Source organism: Melozone crissalis, unplaced genomic scaffold (genome assembly GCF_028551555.1).
Source record: "Melozone crissalis strain CALT ecotype California unplaced genomic scaffold, PUWL_Pcris_2 ptg000012l_1, whole genome shotgun sequence".
In the NCBI taxonomy this organism is placed as follows: domain Eukaryota; kingdom Metazoa; phylum Chordata; class Aves; order Passeriformes; family Passerellidae; genus Melozone; species Melozone crissalis.
In genome coordinates, this window is record NW_026535790.1 from 7786178 (window position 1) to 7804672 (window position 18495).

General features: G+C 44.3%; 1 protein-coding gene across 1 annotated transcript in view; it reads right to left on the reverse strand.

The window, feature by feature from the left end:
• The window catches only part of MYH11 (myosin heavy chain 11), a 54277-nt gene extending 38849 nt beyond the window's left edge, over positions 1–15428 (reverse strand). The window contains exons 1-3 of the mRNA XM_054270572.1: positions 15379–15428; positions 9175–9533; positions 4040–4196 (exon numbers count right to left, since the gene is read on the reverse strand). Of these exons, the coding sequence (XP_054126547.1) occupies positions 4040–4196; positions 9175–9516 (499 nt within the window). The 5' untranslated portion in view covers positions 9517–9533; positions 15379–15428. The remainder of the gene's footprint in view (positions 1–4039; positions 4197–9174; positions 9534–15378) is intronic.
• Between the last annotated feature and the right edge of the window lie 3067 nt (positions 15429–18495).

Consider the following 18495-nt stretch of genomic DNA (forward strand, 5'->3'; position numbering starts at 1 on the left):
TATTAGATGTTGAAACATTTATTTTTAATTTTCTCCTCCATTTTTAATAGAGACCTACACTTACATTATAAACCTCACCAGCTTTCCTAAACATGCAGCAGAGTTGTTTTTTTTCTTTCTGGAATCTGCTTACTTTTTCACCAAACACCTCCAGTTTGCCTGTAAGATTTCCTGCCCCTCTGTTCTTGATAGACCAGTTAGCTCTGCTTAATCACAAACAAAATCAGATGGTTTATCACAATGAAGCAGCAAGTTGGCAGCTTTACCATAAAAGGAAAAAAATACTGAAACCACGTTCCCCCACTCACTTACTGCTTCTTTACATTTGTTAATAACTGCACTGCCTAAAGGGGACATTTCTGCACAGTCCTGCTGAAGACACAGTAAACAGATGGCTTCTCACAGCAGCCTCCTTTTCTAAGACCTTGGGAACTGTGTTTCCCTCCCATACCTCTGAGTAACTACCAGGTTGTTTGTTTTTCCATTTTTAACTCAAGCTTGCATAAAAGTGGCTCCACAGAAAATAATCTCCTTGAATCTGCAGAAAGCTGTAATATATCTTCTCCATGATGATTTACTGCCAGAAAACTTAATGAAGGCCTAACCACCTACACAAAAACTTTGTGTCTACTTCTGCATAACATGACTTTTCACATTTGTATTGTCTACCATTTATTTTTTGTTGCTGCAGGGAAGATGACAGAAGGCAGCAGAATTGCTCCTCCTTACAGAGCAGTGTCTCAGCTTCACCATCACTGGAGGCTGGCAATGCTGCAGAAAGGGTCATCCAGCTCCAGCTCCTCTTCCCTGGAACAGCCTCTTCCTTGCTGCTGTGACCAGCACTCACAGAGCCCACTGTGCCCCAGGAGGGGGGACCCACTTCAGCACAGCAAAACCCAGGGGTGGCTTTCACCTGGAGCAGTTTTGCATCATGGCTGCATGAAGAATCCTGCTGGCAGTGCAAGAGTTGGGATGGGGATCAAGCCCTTTGTATGGAGCTACTTCATCCCAAACACAGAGGGAGCAGAGGGTGCAGGAGCAGGGGGAAATGTTTTGTGATTGCAGTCTCCAAGTGTAGCAGTAATCACCCATAGCTAGTCTGTAAACTCAGTCAGGAGAGCCCAGTTCAGTGTGGTAACTCCAGGGGACACACACACAAATGCTCTTGTAGAATTCTCAGCCTTTAAGATTAAAGAAAATTAAAGTTTATTCTCATTCTGGCTGGAAATGAGCATCCATGGCTGTGCCTGGGCACTGATCAAACTGCATTAGTGACATGGAAATCAGCAGATTCAACAAGACACCCAGCACTCCTGGCTGAGCATGAGACAGCATGACTGTGATTTGCAAAAGGGTTTTAGGCGCTCAGAACCACTTGAAACAAGTGGAAATTTTATCTTTGCCCAGCCAACATCTTTGATAATTCCTGTGTCCTGTGAGATGTCAGCTTTTCTGCATATTTGGAAGAAAGTCTGATTATCTGATTGCTGATAGCTGTGGCTAAGTGTTTTTATCAGAAGAGCTTTGATGGGAGTTAAACATCATCCCTAATGAATACATTAACCAAGTAAGTCTCTGAAGCAGAGGAGGAATGCAGTGTGCACAGCTCATGTTTTCTGCTGGATGTTTGTGCCAGCACAGGGGAGGGTGAGAATGCAGAGGGCTGTGATTCCCAGCTGATGAACCTGCAGTAGGACCAGGGATCTGCAGACACAGAGGCTTGGTTCACCAAGAGATAAAGGATCCCTGAGACATCTGAACAAGCTGATTGCTCTGGGCCAAGTGGCCCTGGTCATGAAATACCAGAATATAATTCCTCAGTCTCATGAATCTACGACATATTTTACTTTGGCAAGCAGAAACTATGCAAGTTTCCAGATAAGGAGCAGTACTGACTTTTCACAGGGAAAACTTTTAGTGCTCTGATCCATGTTTATGGGTAAGAACTTTTGTTTTTATTCCATTAGGAAATATGCTCACAACCCCCTGAAGCTCTCTGTGCCTATATGTGTAGCAGGGCTCACTCAGAACCGTGCTGACGCCCACTTTCACCACCCCAACATGAACAGAATTTTGGCTGAATAACCAGAGTTATTTTGAGGGTTGGTTTAGTTTCATGCACAAAACACGAGTAGGTTTTTACAAACAAAAGCACAGCTTTAAAAGCAACTGGGGCCCTGTTCAGAGATGGAGAGACTCCAAGATGACATGTGCAAGTGAAACGTGGGTGTCCTGGGCTTGTGCTGGGAGCTCTGCTGGTTCCACTGCCGGCTGCCGTGCCAGTTGTGCGTGGTTGGGGTGGGAAGCAGTCAAAGAGCATCCTCTTAAAGGTTCAGCTCATCACCTACTCCCTCCTTGTTCCTTTGCACTTGCTCTCCCCCTCCTCTCTGCTGCCAGGAAGAATTGCAGTGGGGGCACATGAATAATGAGAAGTAACTTCCCAAAAGCTCGTAGGGCCAGGAAATTATTCTGAGCCCCAAAAGAAGTGAATTGATAAAAACCTGCACTCTTGCTGTGTCCTCCCTCCAGCCATCCTGGGAGGTACACCTGAACCCAGGCTGTTCTAAGCGCAGTTAATGGCCACAGTGAGGGCAAACCAGATCCAGTGGTTTCCCACTGCTCAGGAGAACATGCTGGGAGGGACAGGAGACAGTCTGGGAGACATCCCTGTGCTGCTTGGGTCAGGCTCATCTGTGCTGAATTAGTTTCACTTTAGGCAGGAAACTCATGTATTGTCAGGACAAGACAATTCTGTTTCAGCATAGGCTGCAGTCAGTTTTCCCACCTTTCCTACAGACAGCTTATATCCCTTTTCTATTTTTTCCCCCCACCTCATTTCTAGAGACAAGTACAGGACCCTGCACAACTGATGGTCTGGAGGAGCCAGGAGCTTCTTCCAGATCTCCCCTCAAGGTTTGCTGCTTAAATAAAGGATCAGAGGGAGGAATGGCTTCAGGAGCCCTGGACAGTGCTGGAAGCAGAGCACAGGGCTCAGGAGGGAAGCTGGAGCACAGATATGTCACTGTGGCTTAGTGGGATGACCTTCTGCCAAGTAAGTTTTTTATAACTATGATTATATCACATAGTGTGTAGGAAGGTCTGTTTTCAGAATATTTTTGTTGCTTTATTGGTCCTCCTCTGCTGCACCGTAGGTCTGCCTTCTGGGATCCACTTAAATAAAAAGATTGAAGTAGCTCCAGGAAAGAAATGTCATACAAGCCATAGGAAGGGAAAAAGTCCTAATCCTGGGAAGCCCTAAACTTTAGGGCCAAGCCTGTGAATCTTGCTGAGGCATAGTTGTCAGCCAGAATTTCTGTAGGGTCAGGGTCCTTATGAGGGCATATAAACTTAAAAATATTTTGTAGAGCTCCTGGTTTCCTGTAGCACCCAAGGTCAATGTGACATGGTACCTGGTCATACCCTATATTCTGGAGGTGTTGCAGCCTCCTTTATCCATCACTTTAGCTTTCTGATCCCTGAATGAAAGTTTTTCCTTAGGATGAAATCCCCTCAGTCTGTCAGAAGTGACTGCAGGAGAAGGAGAGCTCTGTGAATTTTGGGGGTTTGTTTGCACCCTTTGGGGCCCGACTGCTTTCCCACTGCCCATTGCCATTCCTGTTGGGAAACACCACATCTCAACTTAGGGTTCAAGACATCAGGCTGTAGGGAAAGTAGCCCCAAAACCCTGTTTGAATTTGCTTTGCAGCAATGCTGACAGATCCAGCAGCGCTCACAGCTAACTTTGGAATAGTCTCCACTAGTGGAGAGGGAGCATTTTCCATGCCCGTATTTGCCAAAACTATTTGCTTGACTTTGAAACCTTCCCACATGCCTCCACACAGATGGGTGAAAGGATTGTTTTTCCTTTTTGAGTCACAACGTTTGTGGACTGCTGCTCCTGCCAAAGAATTCCTCTGAAACTTCTAGAAAGGCAGCTGTGCTCTCTGTGAGAGCTCTCTCCTGTCTGGCTGCTGGCAGGAGCCCACGTGGAGCTGCCAGGTGTTTGTGGCACCCAGGCAGGGTGGCAGGGCTGTCCTACCTTGCAGCATGCTCCTGTAGGCATTGTCAGCAATGGCATAGATGTGGGGGGGCATCTCGTGCCTCTTCTTGCCCTTGTACATGTCAATGATCTTCTCTGAGTAGATGGGCAGCTGCTTGTAGGGGTTGATCACAACGCAGAAGAGACCCGAGTAAGTCTGCAAGAGAATTCAAATAAAAGCTGGGTTTAACATCACCATGTGCCATGTCCAGGCTGGGAAACACAGGCAGAGGCTGCAAGGAATTAATGGGATTTCAGCAGCAGTGCTCCTTTGTGTTCTGCTCAGGGTAACAAAGGAAGCAGATTTTCTGAATGTATGTGCATGGGTGGTTTCAAAGTGCACAAATCATTATTGCTAAAAAGTGAGCTGCTGGAAGCAGGTGAATTCAGCAATCTGTACAAACACCATGACCTGATGTTAGAGTTCCTTAACTTCAGTTATTTTCAGTACATAATCCATGCCCTTATCACACGTAAGGGTATGGTGATAACTGTAATAATTAATATTTATATGTGTATTTTCTTATCAGAATATGATATAGATAACTGCTCAGGTAGGCATCAAATTTTGTAAACTGAAATCCTAGGTAAGAAGATTAAAGGGTTTTTTTAGAAAAAGCTTCCGTGAACACCACGTAATGATTGATGAGAGTCCTTAAATAAAATTGCTCAAGTTCCAAATAGATGCCTTGAGAGACTAACCATGCCTTCACTGCATGACTATTTCTGCAGAAAACTTCAGGAAAAATGTGGTTTGTTTAGAATTTAATGGAGGTATTAATATAAAAATAAATACATAAACAAGAATAGTGGCTGCCAGCTGATAGGTGTTCATCCATTCTGTCTTGGGTTTTTATTTATATATTTGAAATTTTTATTTATTTCGTAATATTCCAGCTCTTGACCTGGACCAGAAGCAATACCATACGATACTAGATGAAGAGCCATATTTCACAAACAGTTGCTAAAAGAAATTTCTAAGGGTATTTAATTTAATAAAATTTAAACCCACAAAATAAGAAAATAAAACAAAAAACCCAAAGCAACAAACACCCAAGTTATGAGAACATAATTCTCATATTAGGAGAGAGTATCTCACATGAGGCAGGAGTATTGCGATATTTCAACTGGCCTATGGAAAATAAGAAATAATGGAACTGTGCTGCTCCTGATATATGCAGAAGTGGGGTTTTTTGTTTGTTTTTTAAAAAAATATTTATTGTTATTAATTTGATTTTGTTGCCGTGTGTGTGAAGCAGAGCCCTGGGGGTGCCACGCTGAGCCCGGGTCTGTGTCCCATCATGGCCAGAGCTGTCGCTGCTCCCCGGGCGCAGGGATTTCCCTGTCCTGACCATAATAGGGCACGGCCCGGCACGGCCCGGCACAGCCAGCACTTTATATGGTATCAGCACCCAGGAACTGAGCCTGGCATGGCGCAGCCCGGCTGCTCTGGGGGCTGCAGGGAGCAACAGCGCGGCCTGGGCCTGTGGGAGCCTGGCCCAGGAAAACCCGGCTCAAATCCCCCCTCTGGATCTCAGCATGCCCAGCCTGGCCTAGGAAAACCCGGCTCAAATCCCCCCTCTGGATCTCAGCATGCCCAGCCTGGCCTAGGAAAACCCGGCTCAAATCCCCCCTCTGGATCTCAGCATGCCCAGCCTGGCCCAGGAAAACCCGGCTCAAATCCCCCCTCTGGATCTCAGCATGCCCAGCCTGGCCCAGGAAAACCCGGCTCAAATCCCCCCTCTGGATCTCAGCATCGCCAGGCTGGCCTAGGAAAACCCGGCTCAAATCCCCCTCTCTGGATCTCAGCATCGCCAGGCTGGCCTAGGAAAACCCGGCTCAGGGTCTCAGCATGCCCAGGCTGGCCCAGGAAAACCTGTCTCAAATCCCCTCTGGGTCTCAGCATCACCAGCCTGGCCCAGGAAAACCCAGCTCAAATTCCTGCCAGGTCTCAGCATCCCCAACCCAGACCAGGAAAACCCAGCTCAAATCCCCTCTGGGTCTCAGAATCCCCAGGCTGAGCTCCTCGGTGGGAATGGCTGGGCTGGATTTTCATTGGGAAGTCTGCTGCTCATGTCCAAATGAGTTTTAGTGTTGCCAGGGTAACACACCTGAAAAGTGACAGTTTTATCCTAGAATGGCCACCAAGGTCCTTAGGGAAAGGACAGCAAGGCATTTTTTAGTAGTAAAAATAGATTTACTGTACGCACTCAACTAATCATCCCCACCCAAGTAGAAAATTAGGAGAGGAAATTAAGGAAATTATTTAGGCCTCCCTTCCCTGAGATTTTGAGGCATTTCCTGCCTTGCCACATGCAGGGCTGTTTGCACACCCAGGCACACAGTAACACAGCTTTAAAGAGCTAATTTCTAGGCAGGTTGTTAAGGCAGAGCAAAAGCTGGAGCCGATGAAGTTTAAGAATCCTCATTTCTAACTGGACTGTGATCTCCTCAGCAGATTAAATGAAGCCCTCTTCATTAAATGAAGCCCTCTTCATCTCAGGAAATTTAATGAAGGCCTCTTATTTTGGCTGATTGTAGCTCTAGGTGTATGCTTTGCAAGGATTTGGGGGAGCTGGATTAATATAATGATGTTTTGACATGGCCAAGTGTGTGATGGAAAGTGGGGCACTGAAGCTTCCATGCCTTAAATCCTTCTCCCTGGGGCACAGCCTGTCTAGAGAGGGGCTGAATCTCTCCCCAGAGGGTCTGGAGGAAGAATATAATCTGAAATATCTTAGGGATACTTCCATGGGAGTGCTGAGCTTGGGTGTCCCTCAGATTGCTGCTGCTGGGTATTTACAAGAGACTGGCACAAATACACATCTGCATTGTAAATATCTAGGTTTGGGCAGAAGAGTCCGCCTCAGTTCCGACATGCATATTTAGCTTTGGGCACCAAAGACAGCATTTTTAACTCTTAAGTGAAAACTGAACAAGTAGTGCCTATGAATACAAGGAATTTGATTCTACTCTCAAATCCACTGAAGTTGCATTGATGTGTTCTTCATGCTTATATAATAATTTTTGGTGTAATTTGTATGTGGATAAAGCAGATTCTTTTTGTTCTGAGCAATGTGAAACATGAGTTAGTGGCTCATGTTTCTTCTTGCCCTTCTATCTTAATTATCTGTGATGAAGCAAAAGGCCAGGGTGTTTTTCTTCACCCTGTGAATTTCTGCACTGAATCCTTTTATTTAATATTATTTCATGTAAATGCAAGGGGGAGATGATTTTTTTTTCCAGCTGGATTTATTATTTTTCTTTAGATTTGGGAATCCCCATTTGCATCAGTGATGCTCTGGAGAGAAAAATGCTGAGGTCATGTTTTCTTTGAATATGTGGGACTCCAAGAGATGCAAAGTAGGCAACACATGGCAAAGTCAGGAGATAGTTGTTTACAGTTAGTCTTGCAAGTGGGAGAGACTCAGATTCTCTTTAGAGGCCCCCTCTGTTTTTAAAAAGTTATGGCAGCATCTAGTAGGGCAGCACTGTGTAAAGCTGGGCAGTTTCAAGCAGGTTTTGCATACTGAAAATACAAATAACTTGTTGCACTATAAGTCAAATTATTGTCTTTGAAACTTTACCATCCTAAAATTTAGTCTCTTGAGAAAGAAACCTTAATTTCAGGTATGCTTCCAATTTTGCCTCCATAAAGAACTCTTTGATTTCCAATTGCATTATCCACTCTTGGAAATTAATTTCCCCTTTCTGTAGAAAATGAAAATTCCATGAAGTAAACATAATGGAAACCCTGGAACAGCTATGCAGTGTTGCTGAGAACAACAACAAATACCCAATCCCCCATTTTATCCCACTAACCTTCTACTAATTATTTAAATTCTTGCTACAATGCAGAACACTTTAAGAAAAAGTCTATTTTAATCATTAAGGCTGCATGTTCTGCTATTATAGCACGTGGATCCACATGTTCACCTGCAAACCTAAAATCCAATAAATTCAAATAATGAAAAGATGGGAACTCTAGCTTCTTTCAGGAACTTGATAATGTGCATTTTAGTACATTCCTGAAGGAAAGATCTTGAGCTTAGCTCTTTGAAGTTGCACGTAACAAGTAAGCAGTTTCTTTGTTGTAGTCCATATAACTATCTTACTTTTTGCTTAATTTCCTACTTTCTAATTTAGCATTTCTCATAATAAGACCTTGACTACTGTTTCTCCTTAAGCTCTGTACTTTCACTCATCAGTGGTCTGTCATGCAAGTAAAATATTTCATAGATTGTAACTGTAGATAACTTCTGCAGCACAGCAGAGGGATCCTTCATGTAAAATCAAAGATAACAGCTAAATTCCTTGGAAAAGTTTTAGGCTTTCTTACTGTGCTGTTTGCTAACTGTTGATGTGGACAGATTACACGGTTATCAATATCAAAATATTGTTGTGTTAATGTACTTCTGAAGACTGAAAGACAGAATAATATAATATAATTTGTCATAACTCAATATAAGATGTCATAACATTTGTCCAGGCTTGTCTGATCTGTAACTTGATCAACATGAGGGACAATAAGGTTTAGTGGATGCCTGACTTTGCTTCAGTGACACACTGGTACATGCAAGTACTCTTGCCTGAATTCCAGTGGGTTTGTCCCTTTATCCACACATAAGGTTTAACTCCAGCACCACCAAACCAGAACTCTTCAGCTGCCTTTCAGTTTTGGCTGAGTTTTGCCCGAGTAAAACTGCATGATTTACCTTTTCTGTATGTTCTTTTTGCAAGTTGCTGGAAAATTGTTTAGGTTTACATTGAATTAATTTAAAAGTCCCTCTCAATTTTTTTCCCCCAAACAGTAGGACTCAGATTTTGTTCCCCTATCAGACAGTACCTTCCAAGCCAACAATATTCTTTCGGAATCTGTAAATTTTGTGAAGAAACCTTCATATGTTTTCATTTAGTTAAGTAATTAAGCAATTATCAAAGAAGCAGGAGAATCATGGGGAATAAAGTGAATGTGGAACATTTTTGGGTTAGGATGCCATTGCTGGGGGTTAGTACTTGCAAGGCAGTGTTACACACGGCCTTTATCCCAGACAGGGGCTGGGATCCACCTCGCTGTCCATGGGATGTGGTCACATGCAATGGGAAATGCTCTGTGTGGGTTTGGGTCTACTCACATAAATTAGACCTGAGAAGTATCTCTCCCTTAGATTGTGCAGCACTGAAGCTTCATTGAGGCAAGTCAGCTCTGCCATGTCCTCCACTTTGGAGAACTTTGGAGGGTTCATCTTCTGGACGTCATCCTTGCTCAGTGTCACTTTCTTTCCATTTTCTGCCAGTTCAACCACTACCTCATCCCCTTTCTCTTCCTTGATACTTGCTGCTTCAAATCCATGTTTCTCTGATGGAATCCAAACCAGTTTCTTTGCTGACCAGTCAGCCTGGGCAAGTGGGTTGTTGATGAAGTTTTTGTCCACAAAGAGGAACTTCTCATCATCGCTGAGAGGTTTTTGAGCCATTTTGACTCAGCAGACACCTGTTGAGGAAGCAAAATATTCTGCTTTAAAGGGATAAAGGAAGGCAAATGTGGAGGTGTTCCAGACAAAACACATTTGTCAAATCTGCCATGCAGTAGGTCCAAATCACTATAGGTCCTGTGTCATATCTCACATTTCCACATGGATACTTAGTCCCTGTGCAGTGAGACACTCAGAACTGCACCAGGGCCCCCAGCTGAACTCCTTCCTGCAGCCTCAGATCTTGCCCATCACAAAGTTAATTGAATTCAGACAAACACAAAATTTCCAATCACCCAAATGCTGTTGGGCGCATACTGAAATATCAGTGCAATAATGAAATAAGCAGTAAAAGGATGGTTCCCAGACTGTGTTCCAGCAAGGACAGAAATGAACTTTTCTTGCAAAGGACTATTTCAAATCACTTAATAATGTTTAATTTGGAGAAGAGTAAGATTAAGACAAGGTCAACAGAAAAAGCAGAAAAATGATGTTGTTGTCAATACTGCTGGTGAAGGAGAAATAATTTTGAGTTAGCCCCTCCTCATGGGTCAGACAGTAGGAGCTGATCATTTCTGAAGGGTAAATGTCTATCACATGAGAGAGAGAAGAAATGAAACAAGCCTGGAATTGCCTCAGCTAAAAGATACTCTGAGCCATGATGCTGAGACTGGAAGGATGATGCAGCTATGCCATGCAGTTGCACATGGATAAAGCAGCTGAATGCATCTGCCCATAGGTGAGAGCCAGGGGAGAGTTGAGGCTGCTTTGCGTGGTGCTGAGACAGCAGGGAGCTGCTCTCCTGCTCTGCCACTGAAGTTTGGATGTGCTGATAGTGCTGGAGCTTTGCAAGTGCTCTGCTCTATCCCTTGGGAGCACAGGTCTAAATGCAGCAAGGAGTACACAGAGGATTTGTGGTTTGCTCCAGGGCAAAAAGAGTGTGCTGGTTGGGAAACCTGCTGTGCAGTGGAGCAGAGAGGAGAGCTAGGGAGGAGCTACAAATAGTGTGTGCCCAAGAAAAACATCTCTAGGAGACAGAGGCTGTTTCATTTCCTTATTGAGAATGAGTTTAATATTTACAGCATTCAAAAAAACATGACTCTGGAGGGAGCTTGGAGAACTGACTGCTAAAGATGTCAGCAGTCAACCCATAAGCAGGACAATATTTGTAAGGACCAAGCTCTGTGGTATGTAGCCAAATGGACACACTGTGCTCTGGGAGTACCAGAGCTTGCTTTCCAAATATTTGTCCCTGAAGCCTTCCCACAGATTAAAGTTTTTTTACAAGGCCACACTGTATGAGGGGTCTGATAAGGAAACATGGATCATGTGGAAGGTGACATAAAGCTTAAAAACAAAACTAGGGTTTTTAGAGGTGCCTAAGAAGGTTAGGTGATATCCCACTAAAATCCAGTGGAAATTACATGCCCGAGCTCTTTTAAACTCCTGCGACAATTGTCTTAAAAAAAAAAAAAATAACAAAACCAAAACAACAAAAGACCAAAAACCAAAAAGGCAAAAAGCTAAATGTGCTTGTTCTAGGGCCTTGCCTGGAAATCCCAAAGAGGAAAATTTGCCCAGATAATCCATGAAGGTGCAATCAGTGTGTGAGGGAGACCATGCTCTCTGCCACTGGCCCCTGAGCAGTGTTCCCCGCGGTCGAGGTTCTGTGAGGGAGCATCTGTAGGATGTGTCCCTCTGCTCGCTCCCAGGAGATTCTTGGAAGAGAGCAAGAGGAAACTATTTGACCTCTGTGTGGATTAAGGCAGAAAATGCTCCCTGGCTGCCAAGAGGGCTGGTAGAGCTGCACAGTTCCAATAATGGAGATGGTATTCTCTCCTGCTGAGCCCTCCAGCTGGCGGCTGCGGGGGGAAGCTGCTCACAGGGGAGCCATGGAAGCTCTGCCTGTCCCAGAGCTGCAGCTCACAGGGCTCAGGGAGCAGCAGGGGCTGCCCTGGCCTCTCCCACTGCTGTGGCAGCAGGCAAGGCATGTTCTCCACCCCACTGCCCCAGCAGCATGGCAGGAACTGCTGCAGCAGTGGAGACAGGGATTTCAGCCCATCCCATGGCCAGAAGAGAGCTCCATGGCCATGCTGAAGCAGCACAAAGGTTGGAGAGTGCTGCCTGAGGCTAAATGCCAGGTGACAGCACTTTTATATCAATAGGAATTAGGTACTGCTCTCAGAAACAGCAATAGTGAGACTGAACTGCAGAGCTGAGCTTCATGGGGTGAAATCCTGCTATTCTGAGGCTGCTCACAGAAAATGATGATGGAAATCAAACTGCCAAATCATCCTGACCATCCACCTCAAAACCCAACCACAGCTAAAACTCTTGGCCTGTTAGTGGGACATCCCAGAGGTTTGTCTGTTCTGTTGCCCAAGGACCAAGGAAAAGTTCCTCTCTTTATTACAGGCTAAGTCAAAAGCATCTTCCACAGATTCTAGCATGAAACTCAGAGCTGGTCTGAGTTTCATACTAGAACATTTGACTATGTTCTCCTACTTCTTCCTGTATGTACAGGTGCAGAAAGTTTTTAATTCAATCTTTTTCAAAGCAAGATCCATTTGGAAGGTGTAAAAGGTGGAAAGAACTGCAGACCTTGGAAATACAGGTTCTTATTCCCTAGATCCAAACACTAGGATTAGTTTGAATATGGTAAGAATGGATTCCCTGCAAGAACTAGTGAATAGACAGTCTGAACTGAATCCCAGAACTACTCTGAAACACAATGAGGAGAAAACATGGATTTATGTGAAAAGAACTTTTCATGACTGAACCTCTGGAATCTAAGGATAAAGTTTTAGCAGCTTCTGACTATCACTGCAGAAAAAAAGGAAATGCAGTTATGAAGTGTGGATTAATGGCTATTAATAATTGAATTTATTTATTAATATGCACTATTCATTTTCATTATAAAGGAAAGTCTTCCATCTGAATGAAAGGGGTAGAATATAAGCTCCACAAACTCAACTAAATTTGTCCTGGTGAGGACTAATGAACTGCTAATGAGATGCTGAAGGTGATTAATAATTGGCACTATATCTTCTGGTCCATCTCTGATCAAGACAGCACTGACTGATACTGGGAGTATAGGCCAAGGGGAGAGAATCCTTGCAGCCTGCTGAGAACATTCCCTGGGAAGGCACAATTGACCCTTTAGCCAGTTCCTGGGTTTCACCCAGAGGGCTGGCTGAGAGAAATGGAGACCCCAGTCCATGTGCAAGAGTTGGTCGGAGGTTCTCATCCATTTAGCCCAAATCATGTACAAGAGTGTACACTTTATACCCAGAGATGAGTTATCCTGAGAGTGGGAGGAGGAAAAGCAATCACAAAAATACTATTTATGTGAAGTTTCTTGCCTTAGAATTGTGCCAAATTACACCTAACCTGATCCATTTGTTGTACTTGTTGAACACACAAACACACATGGATGCTTCCACAGCTATTCCTCTGTCTGCTGTCCCACTATGGAGACATCTGCCTGACCTTCACTGTCCTTTCTCTTTCCATGTTAATGACAAAAGCTGAAAGCTGTCTCTATAACTAGTTTGTCCTGAGTATATTATTTCAAGAATGAAATATAAATATTCCCAGGAAGTTCACTTTAATTAAAAGGTTATTGGCCAAGCAGAATTGCCTCCTGAGTCAGAGCTTGGAGGGACTGCTTTTCCCCAAAGGAAAAGATAAAGGGCACTTCTCCCTTCCTCTGCAGGATGTGCATGTCAATATAAAGTCTTATCACATCTGTACAGGGAATAATTACTGCAACAGAGGAACATAGAACCTATTATTTTCAAAAACCAAGTCCTGCTCTCAGGAGTAGTTTCTGATGGGGAGTGTAGCAGTAACCTGCTCTTGACTCAAACTGCATTTCTTGGGCTACAGTAATTCTTGACTATGATCTTTCCAGTTTCCTTATCTTTTACTTTTCCAGTACTTAACTGAATCATCCAACTGAGCTCTGCTTGGAAAAAAAGATAATCAAAAGATAATCTAGGGGTGAATCCTAACCTTGTGACCTTCATTTAGGAACTGGAATTCCCCAGCATTGACAGGTTTATCATGAGCACTGCTATCGATCCCTCCAGGCCTTTCACCTTTTTTTGGTAATGCATTCTCCATATACTTAAACGAATTTTCTGTGAGTACCTTATTTTATAATAAAGTAATCTCACCTTTTTAATGTGATTTACTACATAACTCTGACTAAACACTTGATTAATTTTCTAATTTTCAAAAGAAATTTGCCCTAGTTATTGCCAGTGTTATAAACTGTAAAAATCAGAAAAGAAGGGAAAAAAAGAGCTAGATTCCCTTTATCTGGAAAATACCAGCTACTTCAAATTCTTGTAATGTCATTCTATTAACTAAATAAAATTCTGTATATTGATTGTAATTCACAAATAATCCATAATGTAACTGGATTCTGCACACATTGGAAAGCTGTCTCTAGCTATTGCCTTCTCCTGACATTAACATACTTAAAAGCCATCAGATTTGCAACTAATAAGTCTCTGTGATTTCCAGAGCATTGGGATCTCTGCATACATCCCCACGCTGCCTTTTATGGAGATGTTCTGCTCAATACTCTCCGTTCCACAAAAATGTAATGATAACAAATTCAAAACAAATACCTTTTAGGGACTAGTGTGTCAATTGCAAATGAGATAATAAAATTCATTGTTTACATCCAAGTGAACACGGCCAGGGCAGAATTGGGCACTAAACCGAAGTGACAATTTAATCAGAGCTTTGCTCTCGGGGGGTTCATCAGCTCAGCCCTGCCTGAGAGGCTGGAGGGAAGGGGGGACTTGGGGAGTTCAGCCAGTCAGTCCATCCACACAGTCCTGCTGCAAACTGCCTGCCAGAGCAAGGCTGGGAGTGAAGGACAAGGTGGGCTTGTCTTTCAACAAGTGTAGTTTAGAAAAGGTTTTACTGATATGGATGTATTAGATAATGACAAGCCTTCTGATTTCTCTTATATTGAAAATATCTAATGAGGCGTTTTAATTATGCAAACATATATGCCTTTCACATAAATATCAGTATTTTTATAGGTGTGCATGCACACAAACACAGACACACGCACATATAAGTGAAAGAAGCCCATGAACCTGTGGGATGGTGCTGAAGCTGCTTTCTGCACTGCCATCTACTGTCGCTTTAATTTACTAACGGGATTTTCTTAGAAGTTTGTTGCTTTATTTTCCATTTTTAAAAAAGGCATGTCACCTTTGAAATTAGTTCAGTAAATTTTCGGATTAGTTTTGCTTCAAATTTGTTCGCAGCGTATCGAAAACATACATATATAATGCTGAGGCATTTATGTAAAAGTGATTCTAATTTTTAAGCATTTTTCCTCTTTAAAGAACAAGTTACTGATGAACTGATTATTTTATTTGGTTGTAATTTCTTTCAGCAGTTTTTTATTGGGGCTGAGAGGTTAGGAACCTCAGCAGCTCAGGTTTTTCATTCCCAAATGCACAAGTGATGGTTACCTGCAGCAGCTGCCAGGACCACCTGCGCTGCCCTGCGCCTGGTGGGCTCCTTCTCTGCAGCCTTTCTGGTGTCTTTCAGGCTGGACCCAGCAATGGCAGTGCCAGCAGTGACCTGAGGCAGGCTAGAACACCTGTGCCCACTGTCACCATGCACAGTCCCTATGCATTTTAAGCAGAACCCAAGCAGTAACACAACCCAGGACGAATTGCCCGAGCACATCTGAGAGGTCTGCTCCCATGCCCAGGTTAGTGCTCTGGATGTGTTTGCAGAGCAGAGTAAGAGTTAACTTGGCAGAGTCCCCCTCCCAAAGCGTGTGAGCCCCCAGCCCTGTCCCCAGCAGGGACCTGGCCCCCTGGTACTCACAGGTGTCCAATGGGGGGAGCAGAGTGAGTTGCAGACACAGCCACCAGCCGGGACAGCCCAGTCCTTGCTGCCTTTGCAGCCTCCCTATATAGAGGAGGAGAATCTTGTCAGTGGGGAGGGGCCCTGGAAACCACGTCCTGCTGGAAAATCCTTTTGGTACCTGGCTTGAAAAGCACAGCCTGAGCCAAGGAGCTCGGGGCCTAACCCTGGGCTGTGGCCCCTGCCCCAAACCACTTTTTAGGGAAGCAAGCTGGTTCTGGCTTTCAAAAAGATGTATGAAAGGGGTGCCCCTTAAATCACAAGTTCAGGGTTTCACCCTTTTTCCCTGCTGTTTGACAAAGCAGATGGACCTTTAACTCCTTCCTGCCTTGCTTGGCAGTATCCCTGTCCCTCACGGCCCTGTGCCTAGAAGGGCAAAGGACAGGTCATGGCCCGTGTGGCACAGGATGTTCCTACCCACTGTCAGTGCATTTTGTTAGAGCTAAGTCTCTGGGTTCAGGGGTTGCTTGGGCAAAGAGGGCTATTCCTAACACAGCAGGACTGTGGCTCTGGGTCTCTCTGTGTTTATGTGTCATTTGGAGCCTGGGGCTGGTTTAAGCCTCCTTTGCCCCTGGGAAACGAGAGGGTTGTTTGCCACCTTCCCAGCAGATTTGCCAAAGTTTCTTTCCACTGTGCAGCTCAGTTCTTAAGAAAGAACTGTAAATACTTGTTCATATTTAAGAAATACCTAGAAATACCTCCCTGTGCCCGTAAATGTAGAAGAGAAGCGGTGGAGAGCTGGGGGGGCACACACAGAACAGGGAGCAGCACCGTGCGCTGGCAGCGAGAGCAGGACAGGCTGCTGGGAGCCAGAGCTGCAGGGGTTAGGGACTGCTCTGGTCCTCATCAAACCTTCCTCACACCCCCCCAAACCTTCAGTCCCAGCTGTCCCCCCTCCTTCCTCCCCTAGTAGCCAACAGCCTTGTGCAGTAGGACCTGTGGATGGAGATATCCCAAAAAGGGAAAGCTAGGATCCTCTAGGAATTCCCATGGACGTGCCAAATACAAAATACCGAAACAACCCCCTCTCAGCAACAGACTAAATATGGTGTATACCCAAAGGATCAGAGCACAGGCCTGAGTGAAATTATTTCTCTTAACATCAACAGCTCTGTCTTCTCTGGAAAATAAACCCTCCTGGGGAAGATGGATGGGGCTCATATTGGTCTCATCATCTTAAAAAATACCTATGAGGGGAGGCTGGGCTGAAACCCTCTGCTGTCACTGGGTCAGGAACTCGCAGGTGTGATAGACCTGTAGCCCCTTCTTCTAGTTCTGGCCAGTGGTGAAAAAATTTGGGCAAAGAGGAGAGAGGGAAAGAGCCTTGGGGCCTCTGCTCTGCAACATTTCAGAAATATCAGATGCAGGGTCAAGTTTGGGCCTCAGCTGGAGAAGACCAGATTTGCCAGGGCAGTGACACAGTCCCAGAGGTCACAGATTGTCCTGCCAGAGGAAGGGTTGGTGTCTGCAGAGGTGTGGGGCTGCCACAGAGCCATGCAGAGCCTTGCAGGACCCAGCAGCGCCATATCAGACCTCTGCATGTGTGACTTTGTTGGAGCAAAGCCAGGGAAACGATCACCACCACATAAATCCAAGAAACTTGTCCTTGTTAGCCGAATGAATGTTCCTCACAGGGCAGGGTAGTTCCCCCATCTTACTTTTTTCCCCTGCAGTTTCTTGATTGCAAACTTAGCTTTTAATTAGAAACACAATGAAATGCAAGGGAATCCTCTGAAAAGTATGATCATTTTAACATTCATCAAAGTTATTCTAAGAAGTTCCTTTTAAACACTTGCAGCTGTTTCACAAAAGCAGACACATTATAATAGTAGCTTAAAAAGGAGTGGAAATTATTCTGGCTGGTCTGCAAACCCCTGCACACGCAGGCTTGCTGCCCGAGGAGGGAGTTTAGCAGCAGCACTGCTGGAGGGTGATATATGATGTGACATTAAACGGAGCTGGAAAGTCCAAAAAATATTACTGCTTACTGCTGGGACTGAAAGAGTTGCACTCTCAAACCATGTGGGGTAGGAATTGATGAGTATAAGCACAGCTTCCACCCTTCACTTAAAAGCTAATGTAAGAGAATGCTAATCTGACTGCCTGCCTGGGGGTTCCTGAAAGTTGTGGTGTTTGCTTTAAACCAAACTTGCCTCTAAATGAAAACTGTGGATTTCCAGAGGATGATGAGTTTATGACAAGAAAATAAGCTTTGTTTAAACCCCCTTGATTTTTTTATTTATTTGTTTTAATTACTTTTCTAGAAAAAATAAAGCATTAAGCAGCCTACCCTTAAACATCTCCTGACTGAATTTGCACCGTAAATATTGTACTTGGGGAAAAGAAAAGAGGACCCAAGAAGGAAAGATGTGAACTTTTAGCTGCCTTACCATGATGTAACCTGAACACAAGAGAGGGGAAAAAAGAAAAGCACAGATGGTGATGTTAGTTTGTTAAATAAAGCATCAGGTAAGCAATTTTTGTTTTGTTTAAAAATGTTTTTACCTAAGTTTTACCAACCATGTTTCTCCAAGATGACAAATGTAATTAGAACAGGTAATTGTACTGGTGGATTAGCCCCTGTGTCAAGCTGTGCCCTTGCAGCAGGAGGGACAGTCTGTGTCCAAGCCAGGACAATCAATCTTGAGAACAGCCTGATGAGGGAAAGCACTCACCAACTGCTTGGTGTTTGTGCTTCTCGATGCTGCAGGTGTCAGGTGAAGTGTGTGGGGTGCACAGAGCAGGTCAGAATCAGCTGCTGCTGAAAGGGTGTGTTTGCAAGTGTGAACAAACCTTTTGGGGTTTCTTTTCCTACAGGTGATTACCCAGGGCTAATCAGTCCTCCGGAAAACTGATCCAGTGACACCAAGATCGGGAGCCTGACATGGGGGTGCTCAGGAAGGAAAATGTAACTGACTCCTCAGGGGGAGCTGATAAAGCTTCAAAAAATCTCCTCTGTGCAGGACAGAAACTAAAACCTCTCAAACAGCACGGCTGCCCTGCAGTCGAGAGACACAGTTTGCTCTCCTTCAAGGGGAGAGCAAAAATTTGGTCTTGAAGAATATTTATTTTTAAAAC